The following is a 17,788-nucleotide window of genomic DNA, read 5'->3' as shown; positions in this document are numbered from 1 at the left end:
TTAAAAAGTATTTAAATAACCCGAGAAGTAAGTGTTTCTCTTTTCTTTTCTTTTTTTTTTCTTTTCTTTCTTTCCTTCTTTCTTTCTTTCAGTTGTCGAACGAGGTTACGTACGCCGAACTGTGCCTGTCACGGCCAACGGCATTGTCGACTTTGGCAACCGACACCAAGTTGACGGGTATCGTAAGCGGAATCGGGAGTTTAAGCACCCTGGAGGGTTACGGAAAACCGTGCACCAGAGAAACGACGATTTACGCTTGTATAGATCACAACACGAGGTCGTTGAAAGGCGATCCCTCGCCGCCTCCTTTGCCGTTCACATTGGCGCCACTGTCGACGAGAAGTACGTTTCAAGACTGTAACGTTTCGACCATGAGTGGCAAACATCCGACCAGAGAGGTTGTCACCGTTCGTACACCGTTGATATCGACCCAAGAGAGTTGCGTATAGGGATGCGATTCCGACGCGCTAAATATCAACGAGTACTACGTTTGATCGTGTGATCAATCTGCGCGTCTAGTTTACGAAATTTATGGTTATTTCTTTAACCATTTGTCCTACCATGATGAAAATCTACCACGCACACGCACACACGTATACACATATACAGACGGATACATGCATCATACATACATACATACATACATACGTACATACATGCGTACTCGTGTATATATGCTATTTAATACCTATAGGATAAGCGTGTAAAGTAGTTAACAAAATCAATGTCGAGTGGACTGATCAATCGTTAATTGTCGAATATTAATTGTGAAACAAAGTAGAGAATAAATACGAAGGAACAATGAATCGTCTTAATCGTATTTAATGATAAGAGCGTGATATTATTGTTAATCCACAAATTGTTCAAGGATATTGATCGGTTACATTGAAATTTGTTCAATAAGACTGATTTGAAATTTGCGAGCGCTCCACTTATTCCACTAAAGAACTAAAAAAAAACTGTTTTTTGCTGCTATTAAAAATGCGAGAAAAAGGGAAAAAAAAGAAAAAAAAAGAAGAAAGGAAAAGGAAGAAAAAGTGTCAAATAAGTTGCGGCCGCACGATTTCAGGATATGTATTTAATAAAAGAATGACGATCGTTTCGTACGTACGTAAAATCTTTTTTCACGGTGTTATTGTAAGTTTTACAAGCGCAAAAGTTGCGTAAGGAACGTGTCGTGATTTAGAAATTATTTTTCAACTTAATTGTGCGTGATATATTTTGAACTACGGAACGCGTAGATAATCCAACATCACAATCTTTTTTTCGATACCCCACAAACTCAAACACGCGCAACACGATCGATAATATTCGTTTCGCTTCCAATGATTTTACTCGATAAAATTTCTCGTATGAAACTCTCTCTGTTACTCTTAAAGGAGACTGTGATGTTGAGATAAACGACCAGAGGATTAGGACCAGTTTAATTTTTCTCTCTTATATATATATTTGTTAATTAATAAATCGATTAGAACTAGTCTATCGGTAATCGAAGATGAGTAAAGTTTCTTCTTTATTTCTTATAGAGAACATAGGAATTCCAAGTTGTTCGGTCTAACAAATGTGTAAATATTTTATACCTAATAAAACTTTCTTCCCCATTTTTTGATAACTTGATGATTTCGTAAATATCTATTCCTTCCATTACACAATTATAATCGTATATATCCACAGTTTTTTTAATAATTTTCCTTGCATTTTAATCAATTTAACTATAAATTCGTAAAATCGTAGAATCAAATTCTATCTTTCTCGTCTTTCCATTTAAAATTGTACAACTTTTTCTTCTTGGAAAACTTACTTTCGGATTTTTCTACGGATTATCGATATTAAAATTGATATGAAATTTTATTTTTACGTTCTGATTTTATCCCTGCATGCAAAAAACGTAGAGAATAAAATATCAGGATTCTGTCGATACGGGTAATGCAGGTAACCGTGTATTCGATACAAAAATTATTATTCACATCGTTCTTATTGTTATTTTTTCTCTTGGAAAATACATTACATTAATCTCGTAAATAAATATTGTGTACGAAAACAAGTATTACGGGAATGTTTTTATTTGATGCAATATACTTAAGTGTACATAACACAATTATCGATTAAATTCATTTTATAAAACTTAAAATATTAAATATCAAATTGCAAATATATTTGTATAATTTGAATTTATTTCGAGCTCGCGTGGAAAAACGAGGTGCCGTTATAAAGATAAATTACACGTACCTTCGAGAAGTATCTCTATTTCGAATGTAGAAACTTAAAACAGGAAAAAAAAAAATTTATTTACAAATAATATTATTAAAATATATTAAAATCCACGATAGATATATATATATATGTATATATATATATATGTATATAAGTTATACAATGGAAGTTTCGCGTCTTCGTCAATAACTCGTTGTCTTTAATAAAACATCCATATGCAAAGTATTTACTATTCTTTGGTGTATTCCTACATTTCACTTACAATCCATACAAAGTGATTCTTAATAGTTACGATCGTTTCGGTGCATAATTATTAAAATCACGTGCATATTTTTTTATGAACACTATACTATAATATACTTACTTACTCGATAATATCCTTTCTTTCTAATAAATTAAGGACAAAAAGAACGAGACGTCGATAAAGATACGAGACGTATTGTACAATTATTTTATAAAATATTGCAAACGATATCTGGACGGAAATTAACTTCTACGTCTACGTTACGTAACAAATATATCAATTAATCGTTTTTTACTTAAGTTAAAAAAATTCATTCGTATTTTTCATTTATATAAATCATCGCCGCAACCATCGTTGCGGGTATAATACTTTTTTTTGGAAAAAAAAAATTCAATTTGTCAACGATTAATTCACATATTAGCCTTCTATGACGACACACATACATATGTAAATATATATAATCTTGCACAATTACGAAAACTCATCGTTTCAGAAAAGTATTACAAATTGCAAACAATTTTCCGACATCTTTTTTTTCTTTTTTTTTTTTTTTTTCCTTTTCATATCATTTATTGAAATCTATTACATAATTTCTCACTGTTTTATCGATTTAACAATTATTTGTTGTCTTTCGTTTGATTATTTCACGTTTATAATATTATTATCTTATTTCATCGATCGACAAAACATTGGTAAATAAATTGTAAATTGTCGGAGAGTGGCGTCGAATCGTATTTTATTATTGTCTGCAACGTATGACAATTTTCCGGAATAATATTAAGAATTAAAGTAATAATAACTTTTTTGCGGATAATACTTATAAGGCACTTTGTATTTTATTATTTTAAAGCAGGAATACGAAATATACTCTGCACGAATTAATGGAGTTGGCAAATGTACGATATCATAAATATTTATTTTTTTTTATTATTATTTCGAAGGCACACTGCAAATTACTGTGTCACAAATATTATAATTACTTTTCAGTACACAGTATTTTATTAACTTATCGATTTATTAAAATTTTTGTCTCTATATATATATATGTATATATGTATACATATATAATATGTTCAGTCAAGTAATAAGCGAAAATCATGTCTCCGTATTAACAAATATTTCAACAGTAATAATTATTGCTGAATAAGTAAATATCATTTTTTTTTAAATTAATTTAAAATAATTGAAACATTTTATATACATTTCGATTAATATCTTTTTTCAATTTTTCTGCTCTCCTCTAAAATTTATTATCGATCAACGTGCAAATTAATTTAAATGAATTGGAGAAAATAATAGATTTCTTCATTTTTTCACATTTTTTAAAAAAATCGACATATTTACCATTGTTTTAATTGAGTAACGTAATGTTAAAAGTCTAGGTATCAAATTAAATCGAAACTGAACTTTTATAACTAAAATTTAATTATTTATCCAGAAAAAGGGCACTACCGGTTATCCTGTGTATTTAATGATTTAAATATTTCGTGTACACGATTTATATTCCTCTAACTCTTAACGAATAAAGTATCTCTAGATAGAATTTTTTACGACAAATAACGATAAATCCCATAAATAAATTCGACGATCGTTGGAAAGATAAAAAGCCGAACAAAATTCAAAAAAAAAAATCTAACTCATTTTGCAGAAAGCTAGAAAAATTATTAGGGAAGGAAATTCGAAATCTAATTGATTATTCTCCGCAACTGCGACGATCGATTAAAAAATAAACACGGAAAAATAAACACGTTGGTCGAAAGATCGTGCAGCATTGTTCGATTAAAATAACGGATTATTCCGTTGCCCCGGTTCGCTGTATCATTTTTAAAATATATATAGCGCTACGCTATGCACAGTAGCCAAGTTTTATTTCGGTCAGCCGTCGATACGTTTCGCAACGATATTTACTTTGAACTTTAAACCAAACTTCTCGAGATGACGTATTAGAAATTAATTCTAATATCGGATTGCAAATATTGTAAATCATTGAATACACAGACTCTTGTAAAGTTGGCTCCAGTTTTCTATATATTTTATATATATGTATTTAAATTCGTTTCACATCGAGGAAAAGCTTTGGAAATGTACGTGAGTCGGTCAGTAAGTAAATTTCCCCCTTCTCCTTTTAATACAATAGAAAAGAAAAATGTCACTAACAAAAAACTTACATTCGAATTATTAATTCTCAAGGAATTAATTTATGTATCGCATCTTTAAACAATTTTGCGTCCCGATATTGTCTCAACCTTGCGTTCTGAGGTGCATAAAACGGTGAGAACGATTTGTTTTCCTCTTGTAGAATCTATGTATCGAATTTTGGAACGTTGCATCTATTCAAGAAAAATTTTTCTATCTTTATTTTTTAGAGCGCGGTACGTTGGAGGAGAAGGAATAACTTACTTATCGACCGAGCTGCGTACAATTTGTTCCGGGTGAACGAGAAGTCGCGGAAATTAAACGTAAGTAAACGTGTTTGAGTTCGCATAAATAGGAGAGAGGGTCGTTTTTACAGAGTGTCGAGAAGGGAATCTAAGAGATCCAATTGATTCTCGTCCCAACCCGCGGTAGCGATCAACAAACCGGTTAGATCGTCCTCGCTTAAACTGACTTGCGTAGAGTCAGGAATTTCTGAGAGACAATCCGGAATCGGAGGAGATACGCTACTGGGCGGAGTCTCGTACAAGGTGGAGGGACAATTGATCGATGGAGCACAATTGCTTTGTGCATCGTTCGTTACCATTGTTTTTCCAGACGTTAATTTCTTCGATCCACGAATTCGTTGGGACATGGTTGCCCGCCGTTTCGATTTTCTACCTTCCTCCATTCTCTCCAAATCTAATTTCCAGAAACCACCCTTGCCTGGCTCATCTTTCGAACGTGGTAACTTGACGAAACATTTATTCAACGATAGATTGTGTCGAATTGAATTCTGTTCGAAATAAAAGGAAGGGTTAAGAAAAAAAAGGGGGGAGGGGATCGTTAATCTAATCGTAAGAAAAAAAAAAAAAAGAAAAAGAAAAACAATTACGAAAAAGATTTCGTTCGTAAGATATTTTAACGATATTGCAGCGGCGCGTTATAAATGATAATGGAAAATGTTTATACACACCTGCCAAGCAGGATCGGCATATTTGTAAAATAAGAAATTTTCTCGAATCCATGCGTATATGTTTGAGAGAGACACTTTGTTATTATTCGCACGCATCGCCAGGCAAATGATGGTGGCGTATGAAAATGGCGGTTTTGCGTCAGGATCAGTTCGATACTTGTCGGCATTTGCAGCTAGATCTAAACAAAAATCAACGAAACGTTCATTTACATGGGATATTTTCACGATATTTTTACGATTTAAGGATGGATATATGTAGACGAATAAAAGAGACCGATTTTATTTTCCTTTTATATATATATGTGTATATATATATATATATTTTTTTAATAATAAAAAAAAGATAAATTAGTGAATAATAATCGAAAGAATATTAAATTGATATAAATGAATATATTTGATGTATATTTTGTTTTTAATCGTGGTTATACGATCATGTTATAACGAAGAAGTAAGAAACGACGACTCGAAATTTATTAATTATAATATTGAAAAATACATGATTGATATAACAATCGATGCAGGAATGAATGAGCTTCTGATCATCGAATTTGAATTGGAAAGAAACGATATTTTGTGCGCATTAACCTAATATCATTTAAGATTATTAGATGCATTTAAGATTCTTTTAATGATGGAAGAATCGAAAGAAAATGAAAAAATGATTCGAAGGAAATGGTTTACCTAATTCGGCCTTGATCAAGGGTGAAAGCTTTTTCCTTGGTTGTCGCGTCACTGGTGGTGGAGATGGAGAACAAGGAGGCGTTGGCAAACTAGAAGCACTCGTAATGTCGAGCGATTGTAACCACGAAAGACTGGTCAATTCAGCTTCGACATCGCAATCGTCATTATGCATATTTTCCTTCATACTCGGTGAGTCACGATTCATTCGTTTCTCAACATCGATCGATTCTCCCTTCATTTTCACCATTTTTCATCGCATAAGTATCGAACGAACAATGCTACGTATCTAGATAAAAACAACGAAAATTGTTACGTTATCTTCAACAAATTATTAGTTGGATTATCTTATTACGCATGGAAGAAGGTGTTCAAAGCTGTTTATTCGAATTAAAATGCATTCCTATATTCTAAATCGTAATCGCACGCATGTATTTACCTATATGATAATAGATAGAAATGGATTATATCATTATATAGATTTTTCAAAAATTAATTGCAGTTTTGAACGATCTAATGTTTAGAGTTTATAAATTTTTTAAATTTCTAATTGTTGCTGCGTCTTATGATATTTATCACTCGCTCGAATATCAAAAGTACTGTACATGTGATATATACGTAATTGTAAGAATTCGGTTAATAATTACAATTGTAAATGTTAAAAGTATAAATATTTATGTAAAAATTTAATAACAGATACATGTGTAAGAATATGGAATATTTTAATTATCGTAACGATCGTAACAATTGCACAATTAATGATAGGATATTCCAAACAACTTTTGCAAATGGAATTAATCATTTTTTATAATATCGTTGGAATAACAGTCACAAATATTGACATTTTGTTCATTATAATAGAACGAAATTTTGTCTTCCTTTTCTTTTTTAACGAATTCTATCGACAGAGGCAATTCTGGTGCATCGAAATTCTACCTATTCTGATATTGCGACTGAGAACAATTAATCGATAATTGGGAAATTTAAACGAAATCGAGAGACAGAGAGAGGGGGCGGAGGAATACGTCGAACGAATCACAACACACACCTCAAAACATTTTTAATATCGTCACATCCGAAGGTAAAGGTACGAGATCGTTCACTTTCGGCAGAACATTTAACATCCGGTTAATAGAAAAACTTGAAAATGGGAGCACGATTACGATTCGTTACATCACGTATGCACATTTTCATCGGTGTGTAATAAAAAACATGTAAACCGCATGATCGTTCGAATGAAACTAGTACCAAGGGGTAACGAAAGCTCTGATAATCCCCCCACTTTGAATCTACCTGGTTGCCGTAAACCATTGGCCGTGGTTTGTGTGCGTGACAGGTGTTGGACTCCCTCTTGCAGGTGGACCGTATGTACACGCTGCTCGAACCTGCTGCGTGCAAACCTTTCCTTTTTTTTCTTTTTTCCCTTCTCTTCTTTTCGTTTCTCTAACGGAACAGAAATTCGCCCTCGATACTTACCTTCCAATTTTGTTTTTTTTTTTTTTAACTGACACGTTCGATCTTTCATACGAGCACAAAGAAGATATACATTGGTGGACAATCATTTTTCGTGTATTATATATAATATACGGTTCTTTTTTCTTTCTTTTTTTTTTTTTTCTCTCTCTCCAACACGTTTCTTCAAATTCAAACGAACTTTATTCGACACGGTCCCATACACCTCGTTGGCAGAAATTTGTTGCACGATTTTAAAAATAGATTTTTCGACCTCCTTCGAAAAAGAAGAGAGAGGAAAATTAAAATCAGAATTAAATGAATTTCCGAGTTAACGAATTAATTAAGATAATGAATATTTTCGTGATTTATTGTATATTGTAGATATACAAGTGGATTCAATTTTGTACTATTGGATAAATTTTGAAACAATTTTTATGCATGAAAAAAGTCGAAAGAGATAATATTACGAAATATGTACAAGTGTGTATCATGTTGCTAAATTTTTCACTGCTCGAGTATTTAATCGGAAATGTAACATTCAACAACGACCAAATGGATAAAGGATCGTCTAAAAATTTTGTGAAATTAAATTGAAACGTGGAATCTAGAATAGAGTAACTATTTTTTTTCTTTTTTTTTTCTTTCTATTAGGAGCGAGTTCTAAAGAAGAAAAGTCAAATTTGTGAAATATTTATTAGGAAAAAATCATTTTTTTATCGAGAGATTCGTGTAAGAAAAATAAGATAAAATTAATTTCGACGTTCACGATTTAAAGACGACTGATATATTTATTTCTTTCGAATTGCATTGAAAAAGAATGATCATGATTGATCGAAAGAAAAATATTAATATTTCGAATATTGTATCGAAAAAAGAAATAAAAATCAGGTGTTCGTACGGTTTATTGTCAGTAGGGGTGGTCGCATAGCCTGAACATTCTGGTACAGGTACTTTCATTGATCGAATCAGAAAGGCAGTGACCGTCACTTGCGATATCCCAGCGTAAAAGAGAGGGGAAAGAACCACGGCTATTCGACGACGTTCAGAATGGCGTGTAAAATTTCTGAAGCTTGCTTATTATTGGTCGATGTCTGTTAAGATCGTTAGAACGAAAATTTCATCGTAAATTTGCACGAGATGTTGAAACCATTTTACCCCGGGGTAGGATCATCGAGTGGGCGTTATCGAATGGTTGACCAACCCTCTAATCGCGATATCGAGAAAAAAATTTAAAATAAGTATCCATTAAGAAAGATCGCACATTCGGCAATCACCTTCGTAATGTTGAATCGAACGGATCTTGCATTTTGTTATTTATTTTTTCGAAAAAATGTGAAATATTCATGCGATGTACGATGAATGAATTTGAAATATTGTATACTATTATCGGCATGTTTTATATATCATAAATTATTAAATTGAAAAATATATAAATGCAATGATCGTCGTACGCATTATTAGTGCTCAAAACCTAAAAAGAATGTTTCTCTCTCTTCTCTCTCTCTCTCGGTAATACATCTCAAAGTAATTTCTATAAGGATTATACGTAGAATAATTACAATTTTTCCGATATTATCGAGAAATAGAATTCGAAATGAGATTCTACATCCCATTTCGAAAATTAAATACAGCTTATATTTTGCTCTATGCTATTGAAATATTGGACGCGCGCGTGTGCGTGCATTGATTGTCGAAAGAAAAATCCATCTCGATTTTTTATCTCTTCGAAACTATACATAAGTATTCTTTTCGAGCGAGGATACAAATTGAATTTTATCCATTTTAGATGAACGAAAATAAAGGATGGAAAATACAAGTTCGATAGATTGTTCGAGCAAAATTCCATACCGTCGTCTACGTAGTTGAAGTGGAAATATCTACATACACGATCAATAATCTCCTGGGAACATCCGTTCCCCTGCTGGCCTATCCAGCTGGTCACCCCTGCAATAATGGTAACACCAGCAGCACCAACAGTACCAGCACCAACAACAGTAGTAGCACCTGCTACCCTCCCTGTGCTGTGTGTCAGGTTGTGACTCACCATCACTTTCCGTTTTACCGCTATCTATTATCATTACCAATTGTTGCTAAAATTTTCCTTTTGGAATTATCCCTATATTTTACTATTTTATAATCGATACTTTTTCATTATCCTTCATTTCCTTTTCATTTTCATTTATTATATTATCGTTCTCATATTTTCCATGCAAAACGTACAATATCTTTATAATATCATAAAATTATATCTTACAAATATATATATATATGTATATATGAAAAATTATAAGCAGAATTAATATTAACACATAAAACAAAATGGAAATTTTATATGTATAAGATTTAAATTAATTTTTTCTGTGATGTAAGACTACGATTAATATGTAATATATTCAAAATGTTTATATTATTTCTATCGGAATTAAAAAATTGTTTAGATTTTGATAAGAAATATATTTTAATGTATAATCATTTTTTTTTAAATAATTTTTTTTAATAAATATATACGTATATGAGACATGTTACAAAAAGAAAAATTAATTTAATAAAATAAACAAATATTTTTTCAAAAATGTTCAAAATATGTTTCAAAGGCACTCTATATTTATTTAATTATAAGAATATATAAAATATATAAAATATATTTGTTTAAATTTAAATTGATTGAAATAAATTAGACGGAATAAAAAGCGAAACGCTAAAAATTTCCAAAAACTATCTATTATAAATATTAATTTGAAATAATTTAAATGAAAAACAATGTTTCTTTCGAAAGTATAGATCGATTTAAAATCAATAGATTTTAATATATTCCCTTAGGAAATGTTTATAGGTCATCACATAAGAGATGATGTGGACGTATTTCAATGGTTAATTTAAAAGAATAGATATTACTTTGCGAAGTTTCAAATATAGACGCGAATGTGAGTAGGTATAGATTTCAGGAGAATGATGGTGCTTTAATAAAATATTCAAAAGAATTGATTTCAACTACCACAGTGACAATCGCAAAGAACAAGAATAATGGTTATCAATAATATAAATTTAGCAAAGCTTTTAATTATATATCAAGTATCAATTATTTTTTATAATTTTTCACAATTTTTTAATAAGGAATCTTTACTAAAACATATATTTTTTACAGAAAGAGAAGATAAAGAGCGCCATCAGAGAATTATTATATATATCATTATCGTTATATTTTGTTACACATGTGTGTTTATACGTACTATTTATACGTACTATATAGCAACATCTTATAAAATTGAAAAATTTAGATATTTAGATAATCAGTTTCTAAACTAAAATATTATGAAGCAAAATGAAATATAATTATAATAATATTATTTTATATCTTTATCATATATCTTTCCATCATTTTTTTTTTATTTTCTCGAATCAAATATATTTTTCTTTTTAAATGCAATTACGATCACTCATAATTTATGCTTAATTTAATACTTATCTAAATAATTACTTCATATCCATTCGTTAGAAAAAAAAATTCAATTATTGATTTAATTTGATCATAAATTCAAAAAATATAACAAAAAAAAAACATAAAATAACGTTAAATTAGTATTAATTGAAGTTAATTGATTATTAATATTATACATTTATTGATAAATTTAAAATCTAAAAATTTATATATTTTTGATTCTTATTCATTGATTTTAATTAATTCTCAATGATATCGATTTAATTCGAAATAAGATTGCAACTTAACTTAATAATAATTAATAATAATAATAATTAATTAAACTTATTTAACTTAATAATAAATATTTCATTACAGAATATTGTAAGCGTATATATTGCAAGTATTTTACAAATATATGATTATATTTGTATAAATTGTTGTGAAATAGATAACTAGAATAACAATTTTATATTAAAGATTAATATATTAAATTACAATTTTAATGTTGAAAGTGTTCAATTGATATCCCGTGTCTCGTCTATTATCATGCACATAATATAGATAAAAAAAGGAAATAGTAAGAAAAGATAGAATAAAGACAGATAGAATAAAAATTCAAGAACCAGCGCCACCTTTAAAATGCCGCAAATGAAACTCAATATATAAGGTTACATAAGTAAGTAAAAAAGATACGAGATAGAATAAGAATTGATTATTATCGCCATCTCTTAAATGCCAAAGACATTTTTTTTTAAAATCATATTTCTAAAAATCTTTCAAAGATTTGACACTAATTTGTTATTCTATTTTATTCCGCTTTTGGAGAAATATCTCCAAGATATTGCTCAAAAGATAGCGATGACGATCCTATCCTATCTCTATCTTTCTTCCAGTATTTGTTTTCTTTATAGATTATTAGTATTTCATTTGTGATATTTTAGAAATAAAACTGATTTCCTAATTTTTATCCATATATCTGTCCTCTCCTCGCTATTTCTTCTCTTTGTCTATCCTTTGTAAAATTTATGTCAAAAAAATGGCTTCAATATCTAATTAATTTATTTTTTAAAGTATATAATTTTTTTCCTTTTTTAAAGTATTTCAAAATATTGAATATCCCATTAAATGTTATATCTATGTCTATCAGATTCTATCCATTTCTATTGTTTTATTCAAATATATGAAAAAAATGACATTCTTATTTATAAAATTACTATATTTTCCTATTGCAAAATTTGAAATTTTTCAAAATAATATATTTTTATAAAGCGTTTTTCGTTATAAAATTTATAAAAACAAAACAATTTTGAAATATTAGTTATTTTATATGCGTGTATGATAAATATATATATATATATATCATACATGTATAATTATTATGTTTGCTATATATTTTATACATTATTTATTATGATTAATTTTTATTTATTCATGCATACATATTTAATTCAATTTCAGAGGAACTATTTAAAATCAAAATAATTTCTATTAAATATTTTTAATTTTTAATTGTTATTCTTTTTAAAAATCTTTTTCTTTCAATATTATAAAAGAACAAAGTTATTATGCAATCTATACTTATAGTATTTCTTTCATAGCATTAAATTAAGGAAAATTTAATTATTTTTTATAATTTATATATAACTATATAATAAAAAGGTATATAACAAAAAAAAAGAATAAGAAAAATTAAATTCATATTATGAAAAGTAAATTTTCTTATTTTACTTGTGAATAATTATACATCAAAGAAATATACTAAACTTTTAATATATATCCTTTTCACTTATTCCAACAAGAATAATTATATTCTTTTATTTTCTTTGAATTGAATTCTTGTTTTGAATTGATTAAATCAATAATTATTATATCACGAAGTTACAAAAGCTTAAAACAGCGATTATTTTAACTTGTTGCTTTCAATATTATTACATATTGTACAAGTTTCTAATTATTGACAAAATTTTACTGTGTCATTATTACAAATTGTTATCGTCGTTGAAACAATTGTAAAGATAAAGATATGAAACAAATATTTCTTTCGTAATTTTTTTAAACATATTTCATTGAAACCATATTACAATTTCAATGAAAAAGCTGATTTAAAACTTTTCTTCTATATACTATTCAATAATGTCAACTTGTTATTTAAACACTTCTAATTACTATGTATATAAGAATTTTATGACACGATAATATGATTCTACACAAAATGATTTATTATCGACAATGATCGACGGTTGATTAATTTTACTATCTATACTAAATTGAAGTGCAAATAATCTATTCATTTACAATACTCAAATTTAGGATTTGAAAAATTATAGAAATTAAGGTACAAATATGTATTATTTTATATTTTTTACTTAATGCCGATTAGTAGTAAAAGGCGTCAATCCCCTGAGAACCATGTTATCGAGAACACCACTTATATAAGCTGAAACATCAACAGTGTCTTCTTCTGCTTTTCTGATAAAAGGATGTTCTAATAATTTATTGTATTTCGGCCGCTGTGTCTCTTCCTTGATTAAACTAAAACAAAAAATAAATAATCATTATTTTTTTTATTAAAATTTATCATAACTAAAATTATCAGATAATTTACCATGTATTCACAAAATTCACAAAATCCATTGTAAAATGATTCCCATTTTCATTAGGAGATAAACGTGGTGGATCACCTTGAACTACTTGATAAAGTTGCTCAAAAACTGAATTCCACTTTGGATATGGAAAATAACCAGTTGCAATTTCCATTAATGTAATTCCTAATGACCATACATCACTTCTAACATCATAACCCTTTGCACGTTGAGGATCTATCCTTTCTGGCTGAAAAATTACAATAAATTTAAATACTTCTGATCGTATATAAATCTTGTTAAATATTAATTATGTGCTTTATTATTGTACATACAGCCATATATGGCCTACATCCAGCATCTCGAGTTCGTGCAATTGAATCTACCAATTGTCCTGATATACCAAAATCACAAAGTTTTATATTACCATGTCGATCTAATAGAATATTACTAGGTTTTACATCTCTATGAATTATTCTTAATTTTTCCTTGAGGTAATTCAACGCCTTTACTGTGGCAACAGTAATTTTTCCTAAAATACGTTCTGGTATTCTTTCTTTTAATACCTCATGAATAAATTTATAAAATATATCTAATGAAGTATCCATAAGTTCCATGCAAATCCAACAGTCACCCTAAATAGAGATATAATAATTATAATAATGAAATATTAATATTAAATAATTTATTATAGATTATTAAATAAACTTTATTATATAGATTAATTATTATGTAGAATTAATAGAATAGAAAATAATAATTATTATTAAATATTTATTATAGATTTACTTCTTTGAATAAAGCTCCATAAAATTGTACAATGCATGGACATTCGTTAGATTTCATTACAACTTCTAAATCCATTAATAATTGTTTTTGCTCCCTTTCATCCACTGTAGAACGAATTCTCTATAATTAAATATAATATTATGAACTGATTGATAGCTTTGATAATAAAAATAATAAATTACATACCTTCACAGCCATAACAGTATCACTTATCCTATGAATCATTTTATTTACAGTGCCAAATCCTCCTCGTCCTATTTCTCCTAGATCTTGAAGATCTTCACTTGTAAAATCATATACTGCATTTGGTGATAGCTGTAATTTTCCAGTACTTTGCATTGATTGACACATTCGTAATTTATCCCTATAATAATCCATTAAATTACATCAAAATATCATTAAACAATTATTTGATTATTTCAAAAATATACCTTGCTTTATCGGGTAATTCTTGTGGAACTGCAGTACAAGATCTTACTGGTAATTTAGGCAAAGATAAAGGCAAATTTGGACGAGAAGATCTATAATTATTAAATAAAATTATAAATATATCAAATATATACAATTACAATTCAAAAATTTATGATTTAAATATAAATATTTTACTTATTATATAACTTACATCGGTAAACAGGCTGCAGTTCCAGTTGAATTAGAAAGAGAAGTATTCGTTGAATTATTAAGTGGTATATTACTTCCTTGTGTTTGAAAATTAAGTTTAAATTGTCTCCTTTTTTCTATTATAAATTAAATATAAATGTTATTATATCATTACAATGTTATGATGCATAAATACAGATACTATACCTGACATTTCATTTTGAACATCATTAATAGATGCAAAATCCAAATGTTGGAAATTAAATTGTCTACTAGAACCTAAATATTAATAATATCATTATATAAATAATTTAATATAATATAATAATTTAACATATATTATATATATATCCAATAAAATTATTATTTTTTATCAATAACGAAATTAATGTTTAGGTTATGTATATAAAATCTTTCATATATTTATCATTAATTTTATGACATTATAACTTACTTTGAGTAGTTGGTGTTGAAAAATTTCCCCGATTTTCCGTCATTTTTTAATATTCTTGATAGATGACTATCAGAAGAAAAATCTCTTATTAAAGGCACTCCTTTTAGGAGACCTTTCCGCAAGATTTTAACAATCTAGCATATGTATTCCGCAATGAGTGCACCATTTGTGCAATTTCGTTTCTTTGCAATCACTATATAAAAAAATCTTACTCTCTCTTTTTGCGAAACGCTTGATTTTAATTGTAATATAACACTGTTTCTATTAAAAAAAATATACTTTGTTATAAGTTTATCACGTTCACTTAATTGACGAAACCGAAACAACAATGATATACGTACCATTCAATATAACATCTGAGTGTAAGTGAAAAAGAAATATATAATGGTAAGTTTACATTGATCTATACTAGAATTAATAATTTATTTAAAAAAATTCTTGTATTAAAAAAAATTTTTATAAATTCTTTATATAAATTGTTTCTTCTTGCTCACTTATTTTCGTTTTCTATACATGTTTTTAGAAGTCTAGAGACTCTATGAAGGAATTCTCGAACTATTATAGTTCTACGCTTCATCATTGTAGGCGCTAGTATCAACTTTATCAAGAAAATTACTTTCTTAAATTAAAATATTAAGGTACATTTTACATATTTAAGTATTTACGAATCATGATATTTTCCTCTCATTATATTTTTTTTAATTAGGAATATTAAAATAATAATATTGATTTTAATAAAATTTTTTATTTCATACATTAAATTATTTATTACATTATAAATTTTAATATTTTATATAACCTATTAAAAATATTGTCATCATATTGAACTTGACAAGACAATTAAATGTAAATAAAATTATTAAAATAGATATAAAAATTAAAAATGGTCCTTGGAAGAATATTTTATTCAAGAATACTATCTAATTTAAGGTAATATTATTCGAATTTTATCAATTGATGCATGTTATTATATATTTGTAATATATCATTATATATGAAAATTAATCATATAACCTTTATCGAAAATAAATTTTATAATTATAATGCATATGATGTGAGTATTATATAAATAATATTTTTTTTTTTTTATAGATATAATTTAGGAAATGATATTCAATTTTATAGTGTATTCCCACCAAATTATATAAAACCAATTTATAAAAAAGATGAACAAGAATTAATGTATAGTAACGCAAAAATAAAACAATTAATACATGCACCTATAAAACCAGCTTCTGGATTTGAGACATGCTCTGAATTTCATGATATAGTAATTAGGTAAATTTTTTTAATTTAAAACTTATATCATTCTCTTTTTCTTTAAATAATTATATATATTTTATGTTAGAAAGTTCACAAACCATCTTATGAGAAAAGGTAAAAGACAATTAGCTAGAAAATTAATAGAAGAAACTTTTGAAAATATTAAAATAATAAAATTAAATGAATATTATAATACTTCACCTGAATATAGAGAAAATATAATATTGGATCCAAAGACACTTTTGCATCATGCTGTAAAAAATTGTACACCTATTTTAGAATTAAAGAAAATAAAAAGAGGTGGAATTTATTATCAGGTACACATATAATTTAATTTTCTTTATATAAATAGATAAATAAATTGATATTAATTGATAAATTGATAAATTGATATTATAAATATATAGGTTCCAATACCAATGAATGATAGTAGAGCTCAATTTTTATCTATAAACTGGCTAATTAAAACTGCACAAGAAAAAGGAAATATTGAAAAATTTTCTAATGTATTAGCAAGAGAAATTATTGATGCTGCAAAAAATCAAGTATATTTATATTTTTTTAATTTATTATGCATTTAAATAATACATAATATAATGATATAAGTTATTTTTTTTATATAAACAAAATTTTTAAAATATAAAATTGCATTTAATTATTATTAACTTATATTTTAGGGTCGAGTTGTTAAAAAGAAACAAGAATTACATAAATTATGTGAAGCAAATCGAGCTTATGCACATTATAGATGGTTGTAAAAAAAATATTAAAAACAATATTAAAATATATATTATAATATAAAATATATAAAATAATAAAAAAAAAATTAAATAAAAAGAAAATTATTTTTTATTATAATGAAAATATTTATATATATATATGTATATATATATAAATATTTATTTATTATTAATCAAATTAATAAATATTATGATAAATCATTAAAAATATTATAAAAATAATTTTTTTCTACAAT

The 17,788-nt window shown here is 27.3% G+C and overlaps 4 protein-coding genes across 11 annotated transcripts in view; 2 read left to right on the top strand and 2 right to left on the bottom strand.

Moving 5' to 3' along the window:
* LOC107997378 (synaptogenesis protein syg-2) overlaps positions 1-1,612 on the top strand; it is a 51,780-nt gene extending 50,168 nt beyond the window's left edge. For all 7 annotated transcript variants that reach the window (XM_062086111.1, XM_062086109.1, XM_028666519.2 and 4 more), the window contains one exon: positions 93-1,612. In XM_062086111.1, coding sequence (XP_061942095.1) covers positions 93-449 — 357 coding nt within the window. In that variant the 3' untranslated portion in view covers positions 450-1,612. The remainder of the gene's footprint in view (positions 1-92) is intronic.
* On the bottom strand, positions 92-8,321 carry LOC107997396 (forkhead box protein J1-B-like). Its single transcript, XM_017055957.3, has 4 exons — positions 7,297-8,321; positions 6,252-6,537; positions 5,568-5,746; positions 92-5,387 (listed from the first exon to the last, which is right to left on the bottom strand). The coding sequence occupies exons 2-4, from the start codon at positions 6,496-6,498 to the stop codon at positions 4,965-4,967; spliced, it is 849 nt and encodes a 282-aa protein (XP_016911446.1). The 5' UTR covers positions 6,499-6,537; positions 7,297-8,321; the 3' UTR covers positions 92-4,964.
* Positions 8,322-12,818: 4,497 nt separating this feature from the next.
* On the bottom strand, positions 12,819-16,106 carry LOC107997451 (dual specificity mitogen-activated protein kinase kinase 4). Its single transcript, XM_017056057.3, has 10 exons — positions 15,891-16,106; positions 15,550-15,810; positions 15,303-15,374; positions 15,118-15,232; positions 14,927-15,016; positions 14,682-14,859; positions 14,496-14,615; positions 14,042-14,341; positions 13,730-13,956; positions 12,819-13,656 (listed from the first exon to the last, which is right to left on the bottom strand). The coding sequence occupies exons 2-10, from the start codon at positions 15,590-15,592 to the stop codon at positions 13,491-13,493; spliced, it is 1,311 nt and encodes a 436-aa protein (XP_016911546.1). The 5' UTR covers positions 15,593-15,810; positions 15,891-16,106; the 3' UTR covers positions 12,819-13,490.
* Positions 16,075-17,654, top strand: LOC107997452 (small ribosomal subunit protein uS7m). 2 transcript variants are annotated; one of them, XM_017056058.3, is made up of 6 exons: positions 16,075-16,187; positions 16,256-16,479; positions 16,642-16,827; positions 16,898-17,129; positions 17,220-17,357; positions 17,490-17,654. In XM_017056058.3, the coding sequence occupies exons 2-6, from the start codon at positions 16,433-16,435 to the stop codon at positions 17,568-17,570; spliced, it is 684 nt and encodes a 227-aa protein (XP_016911547.1). In that variant the 5' UTR covers positions 16,075-16,187; positions 16,256-16,432; the 3' UTR covers positions 17,571-17,654. The 2 variants fall into 2 exon arrangements, with proteins under 2 accessions (XP_016911547.1, XP_061942107.1); XM_062086123.1 differs by having other exon boundaries at positions 16,112-16,187; positions 16,418-16,479.
* The last annotated feature ends 134 nt before the right edge of the window (positions 17,655-17,788 follow it).

This window comes from Apis cerana, linkage group LG15 (assembly GCF_029169275.1).
Source record: "Apis cerana isolate GH-2021 linkage group LG15, AcerK_1.0, whole genome shotgun sequence".
Classification (NCBI taxonomy): Eukaryota; Metazoa; Arthropoda; class Insecta; order Hymenoptera; family Apidae; genus Apis; species Apis cerana.
The sequence above is the reverse complement of the archived record's forward strand: the minus strand, read 5'-3'. Positions and strand labels throughout refer to the sequence as shown.